At 37.2% G+C, this 12748-nt stretch overlaps 1 protein-coding gene across 1 annotated transcript in view; it reads right to left on the reverse strand.

Moving 5' to 3' along the window:
• Positions 1-12748, reverse strand: part of PKHD1 (polycystic kidney and hepatic disease 1 (autosomal recessive)) — a 722421-nt gene that overhangs the window by 62849 nt on the left and 646824 nt on the right. The window contains 1 exon segment of the mRNA XM_006835767.1: positions 6181-7213. Coding sequence (XP_006835830.1) covers positions 6181-7213 — 1033 coding nt within the window.

The following is a 12748-nucleotide window of genomic DNA, read 5'->3' on the forward strand; positions in this document are numbered from 1 at the left end:
GTAACTCTAGTTAAGTTGCCTAGGAGTTACTCATTGGGTTATTATGTTACTCCTAGGACATTACCTAGGAATCCTGGTGTGGTACTGTAGGATAAGCACTGGACTGCAAAGTCGGTTTGAACCACAAGGTCAGAAGTTCAAACTTACCAGCCAATACTTGGAAACCCTAAACAGGGTTGTTATGAGTCAGAACTGACTCACGACGCGATAATACTTATCAACAATAACAAGATGTTATCGCATGTACTTTCAAATTATTAGATCTTAAGATAGTATGATTCGAGAAAAGATCAAGTTTGAAACTAGAACTACACATGCATGAGGACAGGCAACTACTAAATGCAGATATGCCAAGAGTAGCAACAGATTACAGTTAACATAGCATTACCAGGTAAAATAAGGAGCTCTGGTAGCGTAGTGGTTACGAATCGGGCTGCGAACCTTAAGGTCAGCGGTTCGAAACGACCAGCTGCTCCGCGGGAGAAAGATGAGGCTTTCTACTCCCGTAAAGATTTACACCCTCGGAAACCCTGTACAGGGTCGCAACCGACTCGACGGCACTTAACAACAACCAGGTAAAATGTTGTTGTTGTTGGGTGCCATTGAGTCAGTACTGACTCATAGCGACCTTACGCACAGCAGAACGAAACACGGCCCGATCCTGGGCCAACCTCACTACTGTTGCCACACTTGAGTTCATTGATGCTGCCACCTGGCCAATCCATCTCGTTGGGGGTCTTCCTCATTTTCTCTGACTACAGGGGGAAAATTGCAGAACAAGTGCCTAAGGCCATCTAGTATAAGAGCAATAGACCCCAAGGGCATCACTGCAGAAACAGGGCAGCAAAGTCAGTGATATTTTTAAAAATGTGAATGGTCACCATTATTACCCATTTAACAAGGCAGAATAATATATAACCTGTTTATTTTGTTTTTGTAAAACAAGAGCTGAAGGCGTAAATAAAATGCTAGTGATTAAAGGAAAAATTCTTAATAAAAAAGTTTGATATTGCAAAATACCTTATTCTCCCGTGTTGTTATTGTTGTTAAGTGCTGTTGAGTCAGTGCCGAACCATAGTGACCCTGTATAGTGCTTCCGAGGAGCACATAACAAATTATTACTACAATTTAGTGAATGAAAATATCACAAACTCTTCTCCTAGTTTCCATGGGTCAAGGTCTGAACAAGGTTGCTATGTTTAGTGCTTATCTGGAAGCTACCAGGAAGACTCCACTTCCAAACTGAATCAAGTTGTTGGCAGAATTCATATGTGTCTGGTTGTGGAACTGTGGTCTCCTGTGTGTCATCAGGGACCATTCTATTCCTTCAGTCTACCCACATTCTTTTTCATGCAGAACTTTGCACCCTCTATTCCTTCAGTCTACCCACATTCTTTTTCATGCAGAACTTTGCACCCTCAACACAGCAATGGCACATGGAGTTTTTTTCAAACTTAGAATTTCTCTGATTTCCTCTTCTGCCCGAACAGGAGAAAGCTCTCCTCTTTTATGCGTGCCTGTGACTAGATGGAGCCTACCTGGATAATCCAGAATGTTCTCCATATCTTCAAGCCAATGGTGTCAGATATCACAATATAATCAGTGGTGATCAAGTTTCCAGGAATCGGGAGGCCTTTTTAGGGATTCTGCCCACCACAGATAGCTTTGGTATTTCAACAGCTATGGTAGCGTAGTGGTTACAAATCGGGCTGCAAACCTCAAGGTCAGCAGTTCCAAACTACCAGTTGTTCCGCGGGAGAAAGATGAGGCTTTCTGCTCCCGTAAAGATTTAAAGCCTCAGAAACCCTGTGCAGGGTGACCATGAGTCGGAACCGACTCCACGGCACATAACAACAACAACATGCTTCCATATCTCTAATTCTGTTATGCAAGGAAAAATATTATATAGAGATTTTTCTCTTCCTCTCATATAGGGATGAGTGAGGCAGGAGAGAGAAGAGAAAAAAAAAGTTATGGAAAAGAATAAAAATGAAGTAGCAATATAAAATGTATTTTGAAAATTTTCATTGAAAAAATGAAATAAAAAGATAATATAATTTTTTCCACTAACTCTTTGAAGCCCCCTACAAACTTGCTGTAGAATAAGCATTGGACTGGTAACTGCAAGGTGAGTAATACAAACTCACCAGTCACTCTCAGAAAACCTATATAAATTGGAACAAACTCTACAACACACAGCAACAACAAATTATATCACTTTATGCAAAATTCGGTCTTTTCTTTACTCCATAAACAGTTTCTGTAAAATTTTAAATATATATTAAATAAGAACAGTATATATTAAGATTGAGGATAAAGAGCTCTGGTAGTGTAGTGGTTACGAATCGGGCTGTGAACCACAAGGTCAGCAGTTCGAAACTACCAGCTGCTCCGCGGAAGAAAGATGAGGCTTTCTGCTCCCGTAAAGATTTACAGCCTCAGAAACCCTGTTCAGGGACACTATGTGTTGGAACCGACTCAACAGCACCTAACAGCAACAACAACAACAGGATAAGGACAAATAGGAAAATAAAATATAACCAAGTCAGAGAAAAAGGCAGACTGTGCCACACAGATTTAAGAAAAGTGGTAGCATTTCACTGTGCCCTCTCAACTTTCAGTTCTCTTAAAATGGAGTCACCCTGACTTCCCACAAAGCATATGCAGGAAATGTCTCAAAAGTAGGTAGACCTCTCCTTGAAAAATGAAGTGTCTAATGGAACCAGAGATGCTCCTTAGAAGCCAGGATGGCAAGACTTCATCTCTTATACTTTGGACATGTTATCAGATGGACCATTCCCTGCTTGGTAAAATGGAGGACCAGGAAAAAGAGGAAGACCTTCAATGAGATGGTTTGGTACAATGGCAGCATCAGTGCACTTAAGTGTCTGTAACAACAATTGTGAGGATGGCTCAGGACCAGGCATTGTTTCATTCTGTTGTTCATCGGGTAGCTAGGAGTCAGAGCCACCTATCATGGCACCTAACAACAACTCAGGCAGTTGAAGAGAATAGTAGAATCAGATGTTATTCATATATAATCCAATTGTACAGACATATGCCATCAATGCATATTCATTTGCAGATAGATATGCATTTATAAAGGAGCTCTGGTAACACAGTGGTTACGAATCGGGCTGCGAAACGTAAGGTCAGTAGTTCGAAACTACCAGCTGCTCCGTGGGAGAAAGATGAGGCTTTCTGCTCCCATAAAGATTTATAGCCTCGGAAACCCTGTTCAGGGTCGCTATGAGTCAGAACCGACTCGACGACACTTAACAACAACAACATGCATTTATAACCATGTTGGATTCAAAGCATCATTTAGTAAATACTTGAGAATCTTTACAAAAAAGAAAATTAAGTAAGTGTATAAAACCACCTCAGATTGTTGAAATGTTTACAACCCCATTAAATTAATAAAGTGTGGATTCTGGAAAATGGCTTTAGTGCTCTTCACTGAAAAGTCCCTGAGCTCCTTTATGCTGACTCAAGGTCTACTCGTCAGCTTGTCAGTGGTTCTCCAGTGAGTTCAATGGAAGTCTCAATAGGACACTGACTAAAGGTGAAAGAAATAGGGCTAGCCTTGGAGTCTGCACAGGGTTTGGGATTTTTTGTCATACCATGCAATTCTTAAAACTCTGAGACAATTATTTATTCTTATTCACTTCCACAGAGCATGGTGTTTCCATTTCAGTAGAGTTATTCAGACATACTTAAGAAGTTTGTTGTTGTTGTTATGTGCTATGGAGTCGGTTCTGACTCATTGCGACCCTGCACAGGGCTTCCGAGGCTGTAAACCTTTACAGGAGCAGAAAGTTTCATCTTTCTCCCGCGGAGCAGGCTGGTAGTTTCAAACTACTGACCTTGAGGTTCACAGCCTGATTCATAACCACTATGATACCAGAGCTCCTCTTAATAAGTAGCATTTCCTTATCTTCAGAAAATTTGATTTTTTGTCTCTTGTCTAGAAAAATCTCTCTTAAAGAGGAGCGAGAGGAGGAGAGAGAGCTGGATAGGCAGGTAGTGGGGAAGGGAAGGGAAGGACATAACATATTTCAATAAACATTCTATGTTGTAATTCACATCTTAGATAGGTTCTTTGCTTTTTTTTTGAATAATTTTTATTTTATATTTTGTTGAGACTATAAATAGCAAGACATAGACCAATTCAGTGACTTCTCCATGTACAATTTAGTAGTGCTGATTGCATTCTTCAAGTCGTTCAGTTGTTCTCACCAACTGTTTCCTGAATTGTCCCTCCCTGATTAGTGTTAGGTAGGTTCTTAATAAATCGAAAATGTCTGAGCCAAAAGTGAAAGCATAAAGGCTGCGAGAGATGTGGGAGATAAAGAAAGATGATCTTTTTCCTGAAGCTGCCTCATTTTCTCAAGCCAGAAAGATAAACCATTTACATGTATTTAAATGAGTCACTGCAATCTCCTTGCTGATTTTCTTCTGCTATACCTCTCTTGAGTCTCTGTGTGTTCCATTAGCATAAAAATAGTTGAGAGGGAAAATATTATATAAAAATACTAGCTAAGCTTTTATGCAGATAAGTTGCTCTGCATATTGAAAGGCTATCAATATATTAGTTGAATATGCCTCAAAATATAAAGGCATTTCTTTTGTTTTTACTTCAGTTGTAGTAAATCCTATATTCATTGGAGATGGCTGTATAAGAGTAATTACTATCCATTAAATATTAATCGCTTACTTATTAGCACCACCACAAATACAATGAAAAATCAGTAATAGCATAATTACTTTCAAAGAACATGCACATTCTAAACTATTTCAGACTCTGAACAATTTTATCTATTTTAGGGTAAAACATATACATATATGTATGCTTATTTTTCCAGAGATTTTGACAAATTTATATGAAATATTTATGCTTGTCCTTCCAAAGTCCTCTATAACCAACAGCATGCATTTATGAGACATTAGCTTTACATTTGTTTCCTAAACATTATGACCTGTTTATATTGTCTCTCAAATCTGAGTATCATTTTTCTCCCTTTGCATTTGCTAAGGAATTCTGGTGGCACAGTGGTTAAAGCACTCAGTTGCTAAGCAAAAGGTCAGAAGTTTGAACTGACCAGGCGTTCACTCCACAGAACAAAGATGTGGTACTCTGTTTCTATTTCTATAAAGGTTTACTTTCAGTCTTGGAAATACTTAGGTGAATTCAGCCTAGTCAATTCATTCCTGTGCTATCTCAATCTTTGAGAATGAGAGTAATTTATACTTGCCAATTCCTTTTTGTAAACTTTGTTTCCTAAGTACAAAGAGATATTCAGGTAAATTTACTTCTGAAATGTATATTGGATGCAAAACTGACAAACTTGTATTTTGAAGAGAACTTCAAAATACAAACTTGTACTGAGTCAGGATAACATTATACAGCGTTACAGGTACTACACAGGTCTGTGTCATAAACATAGTTGGCAGAAATGATGCCCCCACCTCACAATTTGAGAAAGGTGTCTCTGGGCATTGTTATCCTATATTGTAATCAGGGTCAATTTTTGACCCTAGTAAATTCCTGGTTATCTCTCAAAAATTTTCTTAAAGAGTCTTCCTTAGTCATAACTGGCAGATTTTCATCACCTTCAGTGTTAAGTTTTAACTTATAGCTCTATTGTTGTTAAGTGCCATCAAGTTGGTTCTGAGTCATAGCAACCCTTTTTAGGGTTTCCAAGAAGCATCTGGTAGGTTTGAACCACCAACCTTGTAGTTAGCAGCCCAGGGCTTATCCATCAGTGTTACAACATAATTTTCTGATAAACAGTGATTTTGTCCCTTTGAAAAAAGATCATATCAGCTTTCCTTTGCAATCCCAGAAGCTAGCCTAAATACTTAAATTCATTGCATGAATGAATGAATGAGTGAATGAATGAACTAATTAACTGAATACAAACTGCTTTAGAAAAATCTCTTGACATGATTTTTATTTGAAGGTAGCAAATCATAACTTTTCCAACACCTGGGAAAATGGAATAAATATGAGGACTATAGATGTAATCAAGAATTTTAAAACTAGGAAGAAGTTAAAAATATTTGGCTGTTTACATTTTTATTCTTATCTTATGAAACAAACTGGTTATGTGATTAAGGTTTGCAATGTGGGCTCTGAAACCCTTCCCTTATGTAGGGATTGTTATCAATACTACTTACCCATTGTCAGTGACTCCCTCTGACTGAGTCACCATTAAAACCCCAATAGTCACATTCAGGATATTTTCTAGTGTTCCGGTCTGTTGAGCAGTAATCACCTGAAGAGCCAAATTCTGTAGTTTGTTACTTGATAGGGATGGAATCAGTTCAGTGTTCCTTGTTGGTGGCAAATCACCAATTTCAATGACCATCACTTTTGAGGTAGTTGCCACAGTGGTTGGTGGTGAGACCCTGTATGAACTCATGTCTATCATGAGAGGTTTACGTTGAACAACTCTTCTGTAATGACTGGCACAAACTACAGATGGGCAAGTGAGTCTTCTTTTGGTCCGGCTGTCAGCAATGTCCCTTATGGTGTCTTCATTGCCAGGCATCTCATGAAGAATTCGGATTTGGTCTTGACCAACCTGTAAGAAGTCCATTAGTCTTTGAAGGATCACGGTGTCCCATCCTTTCCCCATATACAGTGTTTCCAGGACCGAAAACTTAACAGTGAAAGCCAAATGCATGGAAATGCCTGAGCGTATTTCAATAGGCTCCTTTCCTTGCAAAACAACATACAAGAGGTTATCCATAATGTTGAAGTGATTGGCACCAACAGACTCGTTCAACAGTGAAGAAGCTGACTGAACTAGAGTAGGTGGAATGAAACTTTTTCTTATGAAAACATGGGGTCTCTGGAGTTCAGGGTAGAATATAGCCAATAGAAGCTTGGAGGTATTTTCATTCCCCAAAAGAAAAAAACGCAAAACTGGAGGAGTCTGACCCAAAAAGCAGACCTTGGTGATTTGTCTGGTGGGTAAGACAGAATAAAACATAGACACAGATCCTGAGGTAGAACAGACAGTATGGGCATTCGCAATACTAAAAGTATCCACAAAACCACCAGTCACAGATACAACTGGATATAACTTCCTGAACAGCCAAGTGACATCAGCATTGTCCAGAATTAGGACCACTTGGTCAGTCTGTTTGCAGATGTAGCCTTGCATTGGTGATCTATATGTGCATTTCTGTTCTTCTCTAAATATACCTATAAAATAAAGAAAAATAGGCAATGGACATATTAGCCACAATTTTCCAAAGATGATTTATAATCCATCACTCTCAACATCACCTGTAACTTCATGAAACTTGTACTGAACATCTATAATACACTACTATTGTTGTCAGTACTGACTCATAGAGAACTTATGCACAACAGAACGAAATACTGCCCTTTCCTGTTCCATTCTCACAATTGTTTATACACTTCAATCTATTGATGCTGCCACTGTGCCAATCTATTTCATTGGAGGGTCTTTCTCTTTTTCAGTGACCCTCCACTTCATGAATCATGATGTCATTCTCCAGGGACTGGTCCCTCCTAATAATATGTCCAAAATATGAGGGACGAAGTCTGGTCATCCTGGCTTCTAAGGAGCATTTTCATTGTACATCTTACAACACAGATTGATTTGTTCTTTTGGTGGTTCATGGTACTTTTAATATTCTTGTCCAACACCATAATTCACATCAATTATTTTATGGTCTTCTTTATTCATTGTCCTACTTCCACGTGCATGTGAGGTTATTGAAAATACCATGGCTTGGTTCAGGCACACCTTAGTTCTCAAACTGACATTTTTGCTCTTGAATGCTTTAAAGAGGTCTTGTGCAATAAAATACTGGAAATACAAAGAACTCTAGGGAATAATCTCTGTGCTTAAAGTGCATAAAGTCTAAGGTTATACATATGTCATTGTTGTTGTTGTTGTTGTTGTTGTTGTTAATTGTCATCTAGTTGGTTCCAACTGATAGCAACCCTGTAAAGGGTTTCTGAGGAGCAACTGGTGGGCTTAAACTTCCAAACTTGTGGTTCACAGTTCAGTGCTGATCCTATAGCACGACACCAGAAGTCCAAGATTACACATATAGAAAGACAAACTGTTGTCATCAAATTGATTCTGATTCATATTGACCCTTTGTTGCTGCTGTGTGCCACTGAGTTAATTCCAACTATAGGTACCCTCTACAGGGTTTCCTAGGCTATAGTCTCTATTTGCTGTTGTTGTTAAGTGCCATCGTGTTGATTCTGACCTTTAGCGACCCTGTATAGAGTTTCCAAGGAGCAGCTGGTGAGCTTGAACCACCGACCTTGCAGTTCATTACTCTATGTTGTTGTTGTTGTTAAGTGCCGTTGAGTCGGTTCCAACCCATAGCAACCCTGCACAGGGTTTCACTACTCTATAGGAGCAGAAAATTTCATCTTTCTCCTGAAGTGAATTCAAACTGCTTGCCTTGCAGTTACTAGTCCAACATGTTACCATATTAGCGTACTCTACTATGCTACCAGGGATCCTTTTAGAAATCCCATGTTGTTGTTAAGTGCTGTCCAATCAGTTACATTCAGTGACCCTGCCTGTATAAGGTTTCCAAAATTAGCCAGTGGGTTTGAACTGCTTGTGGTTAGAAGTCCAGTGGTAACCAGGCATCCTAGTGACCCTATGGGGCATAGTAAAACTGTAGCATAAGGAATCCCAAGGCCAAAATCTTTATGGAAGCAGGCTGCCAACTTTTATAGCCTTTAAATATATTTTGAATCCATATGTTATATTCTGTATGCTCTTTAAAGTTAATAATGTATATGATGGGAGTCCAGGAGCTCCATGCAATAAACACTAGACTTCAAACCACAACATCCATGGTTTGAACCCACCAGCCACTCTGCAGGAGAAAGATGAGGTTTTCTGCTCCCATGAAAATTTAAAGCCTTGGAATCCCTATACTGCATTGCTATAAGTTAGAACCAACTTGACAGCAGTTAACAACATTGTATATAGCAGCTAAGTGTAAAAAGAGTTGAATACGTTAAAAATCAGAAAAAAGAAGTCATCACTTAAAGCTCCATAATAAAAGAAAAGTAGAGAAGAAGGAGTTTATAAGATTTGAGTCAATAGGAGGAGAGGTAAACTGATGGGTTGGACAAGAGAATTTATGGAGGTATATAAAATTGAAGAGGTATCCTTTGACCAGATTGCAAAGGATTTGGAATATCAGACCAGGTAATTTTCTTATACTTTCTGCTATTCTCTATACACAACGAGTAAAGATACAAAATAAAAGGAAAAGAAGAAAGTGATTTTGGGAGTTGTTGGCATTAAGTGAATCCAACTTGAGAATGGTTGGGAGATAAAGAGTACATGTAAAGAATACATCATTCCTTGACGTTTTATTTTCATCTTTCTTCTTTCTATGAATCTAGAGTATCTTGTTTTGAATCCATAGAAGTATTTATCCTCCAACAAGCACATATTTCTTTGATTTAAAAATTATATTCACAACATGGTCCTGTATTATTTATTAGATATTTTGAATTTGACTTAGTGCAAGTTTATCAAAATAACCTAAGGTTTGGAACAAGAAAATTAAATTACTGTTGATATAGAAAATATTACATTTGAGCATGAGCTAACCTTCTCTTGTATCATTCATTCCAAAAGATATGATTAGAAACATATATCAAAGTTGTCCATTGTATCAATGAATTCACTTACTAAAGTGTTACTTTATCAGTAGGGTACATGTTTTCTGTTTGCACCATCATCATCATCAACAACAAAAACAAAATATAATCAAGGATACAATTTGTTTCTATATTACATTTTTCATCATAAACACATTTTATATATATCAATACATATATGTATGCAAATACATACAGAAAGGTACTGATGATGCTCTAAAACATGAAATGACTTTTGAAATGTGCATTTCCAGCTTTTTGTAGTACTCATTCAGTCATACAATTCTGCTTAAAACATTTGCTGGCTCTCTATTGCTTTCAGGAGACTTTCCAAACTTAATTATCACTCAGGAGAATATTCCATTCACTCTATCATCTGGGCTCAACTCATCTGTCCAACATAGTGTTTACCTACTACTCATATAAACTCTAAGTTTCAAGTCAACTGGACTAGTTTCTGCTACCCATACAAGCCCATTGTTTCACAGTTGGTACAAAGAATATCATGATTTCTTTTGCTTATGATATTCTTTGTACCAACCATTCAAGTCCACATTGTACAATCTATGGTCTACATTCTACAACGGCAGCTCAAGTGTCACCCCTTCCTTTATCCTATAATTATGGGGTTTAGCTTGCCTATAGTACCTCACTCTGTGATAGCATTTTTCATTTTCTATCTTTTATTAATGAAATGGGGATCACAATACTTATCATCCCAAACCATAAATGTAAGAATAAAAGAAGTGTTGTTAATAATTATGCAAGGGCAACAAACCTACACCAGGAACTTTTTGTGTATACTCAGATGTACTATCACCTGAAGTATAGATATTTACCCTATAAAGCCGTTCCTTCAGATCTGGCCTGGATACCAACTATATTTTGATTTCCTTTAGCAGACATGCACTAAAAGAAATGCACACAATAGTTCTTCAGGATAGTTAATGATGTCAGATAGAAACATAGATCTTCAAGAAGGAATAAAGATCACAGGAAACAGTAAATATCTGAGCAAAAGCAATTTACTTTTATTGTCTTCTTAACTACTTTAAAATAAATAGAACTTTTTAAAAAGTAACAATTATCAATTATCTCATGGGACAATAGAAATAAATAATAGTAAGATATCTAGGAAAACCCCAAAATAAATGTATATTACAATTATGGGAAAAAAGTGGAATTTATAGTTATTGATTCTACATAGAAGCATAGTCCCGGTGGCACTGTGGGTTCAAATCCACCAGCTACTTCCAGGGAGAAACATGAGACTCTCAACTCTTGTAAACATATATTGGATCGTTATGAGTTGGAATTGACTTGATGGTAGTATGTTTGGTTTTGGCATATGCCTCTAATGTTTCTACATTTTACATGGAATGGTACATTACCTATAGATAGAGTATAAAAAACTTTACTTTTCATATGTTCCCTAGGGAAATCACTAAAATACTGATGCAAAGAGGTATAGCTACAAGGCCAACTAATAAAATGTAATTATTAAAAAAAAAAAAAAAATCAAAAACTCTAAAAAAAGGTAGGAATGGTAAAACAGAAGAACAAAAAACAGAGGGAAAAAGCACAAAATAGTGATAAAATGGTAGAGAGTTCACACAAAAAAATTTAACCGACTTAAAGGAATGAAATAGAAAAGTCTATAATCACAACTAGAGATTTCAATATCTTTCTTTAAGTAACTGGTGAACTAGATAAAAAATCCTTAAGTGATTTCAGAGTCTTATGAACCACCTCAACTTAAGTGGTATCTATAGACACTGGTCCCCACAATTGTAGAGTACACATTCTTCTAGTAAATATGGTATTTTTACCATAAGTCATAATGCAAGCTTTAACAAATTTAAAAGGATTGAAATAATGCAGAGCATGGAGCTCTGGTAGCATAGTGGTTACGAATCGGGCTGTGAACCTTAAGGTCAGTAGTTCGAAACTACCAGCCGCTCCGTGGGAGAAAGATGAGGCTTTCTACTCCCGTAAAGATTTATACCCTCGGAAACCCTGTACAGGGTCGCTATGGGTCAGAACCGACTCGATGGCACTTAACAACAATGCTCTCTAACAATAACTGGATTGAATTACAAATCAATGATAGTAATATGGCTAGAGAAATCATAAAGAGAAAATAAATAGCACACTTACAAATAATCCATTGATCAGGACACAGTGATAAAAATCACAAAGTAAATTGGACCGTGTTTCAAACTGAATGCTAACAAAATTACAATATATTAACATTTGTAGAATGCAGTTAAAACAGTGCTTCAAAGGCAACACATAACATTAAATGTTTATATTAAATGTCAGTACTAGAAAATAAATTGTCTAAACTCAATGGCCTATGGTAGCACTGAACAACTAGACAGCACACAACATCTTAGTACTTACTGTGAGACAGTGGCTAACTGAAAGGTCAGCAGTTCAAAACAAGCAACCAGAAGAAAGCTATGACAGTCTGCCTCCACAAACATTTTTGTTAAGTGTCAAGTTAGTTCCAACACATAGCTACCCTGCACAAGGTTTCTGAGGAGCAGTGGGTTTGAACCACCAACCTTTCAGTTAGCAACCCAGCGCTTATCTGATTCTACAGTTGCACACCAGGACTTCAAGGATTAGAGCACTGTAAATCTTGTGTTGCAGTTCTGTTCTGTTCTATAGATTCGCTGAGTCAGCAGCAACTCAACAGCCATGCGATAGGATATTAATACTTTTAGAAATTAGAAAAAGAACAAAGCAAACCCAAAGAACAATTAGAGAAAAGACTTAAAAACCAAAACCAAGCAAAAACAATGAACCAATCATAAAAGGAAGTGAACAGAGATAAAAATTGGTTCTTAGAAAAAAATAAAATTAATTAATCCTTCACAAGACTAATCAAGATAAAAAGAACACAAATCAATATCAAAAATACAAAAAAGGGATTGTTACTGCATATCCTGTAAACAAAGGATAACAAGAGACTATTACAAATAACTTTATGCCAACAAATTCAACAGCTTAGATGAAATAGATTCCTTGAAGATTAACATAAAATGAAAGTTGAACTGC

Source organism: Chrysochloris asiatica, unplaced genomic scaffold (assembly GCF_000296735.1).
Source record: "Chrysochloris asiatica unplaced genomic scaffold, ChrAsi1.0 scaffold00019, whole genome shotgun sequence".
Lineage (NCBI taxonomy): Eukaryota > Metazoa > Chordata > Mammalia > Afrosoricida > Chrysochloridae > Chrysochloris > Chrysochloris asiatica.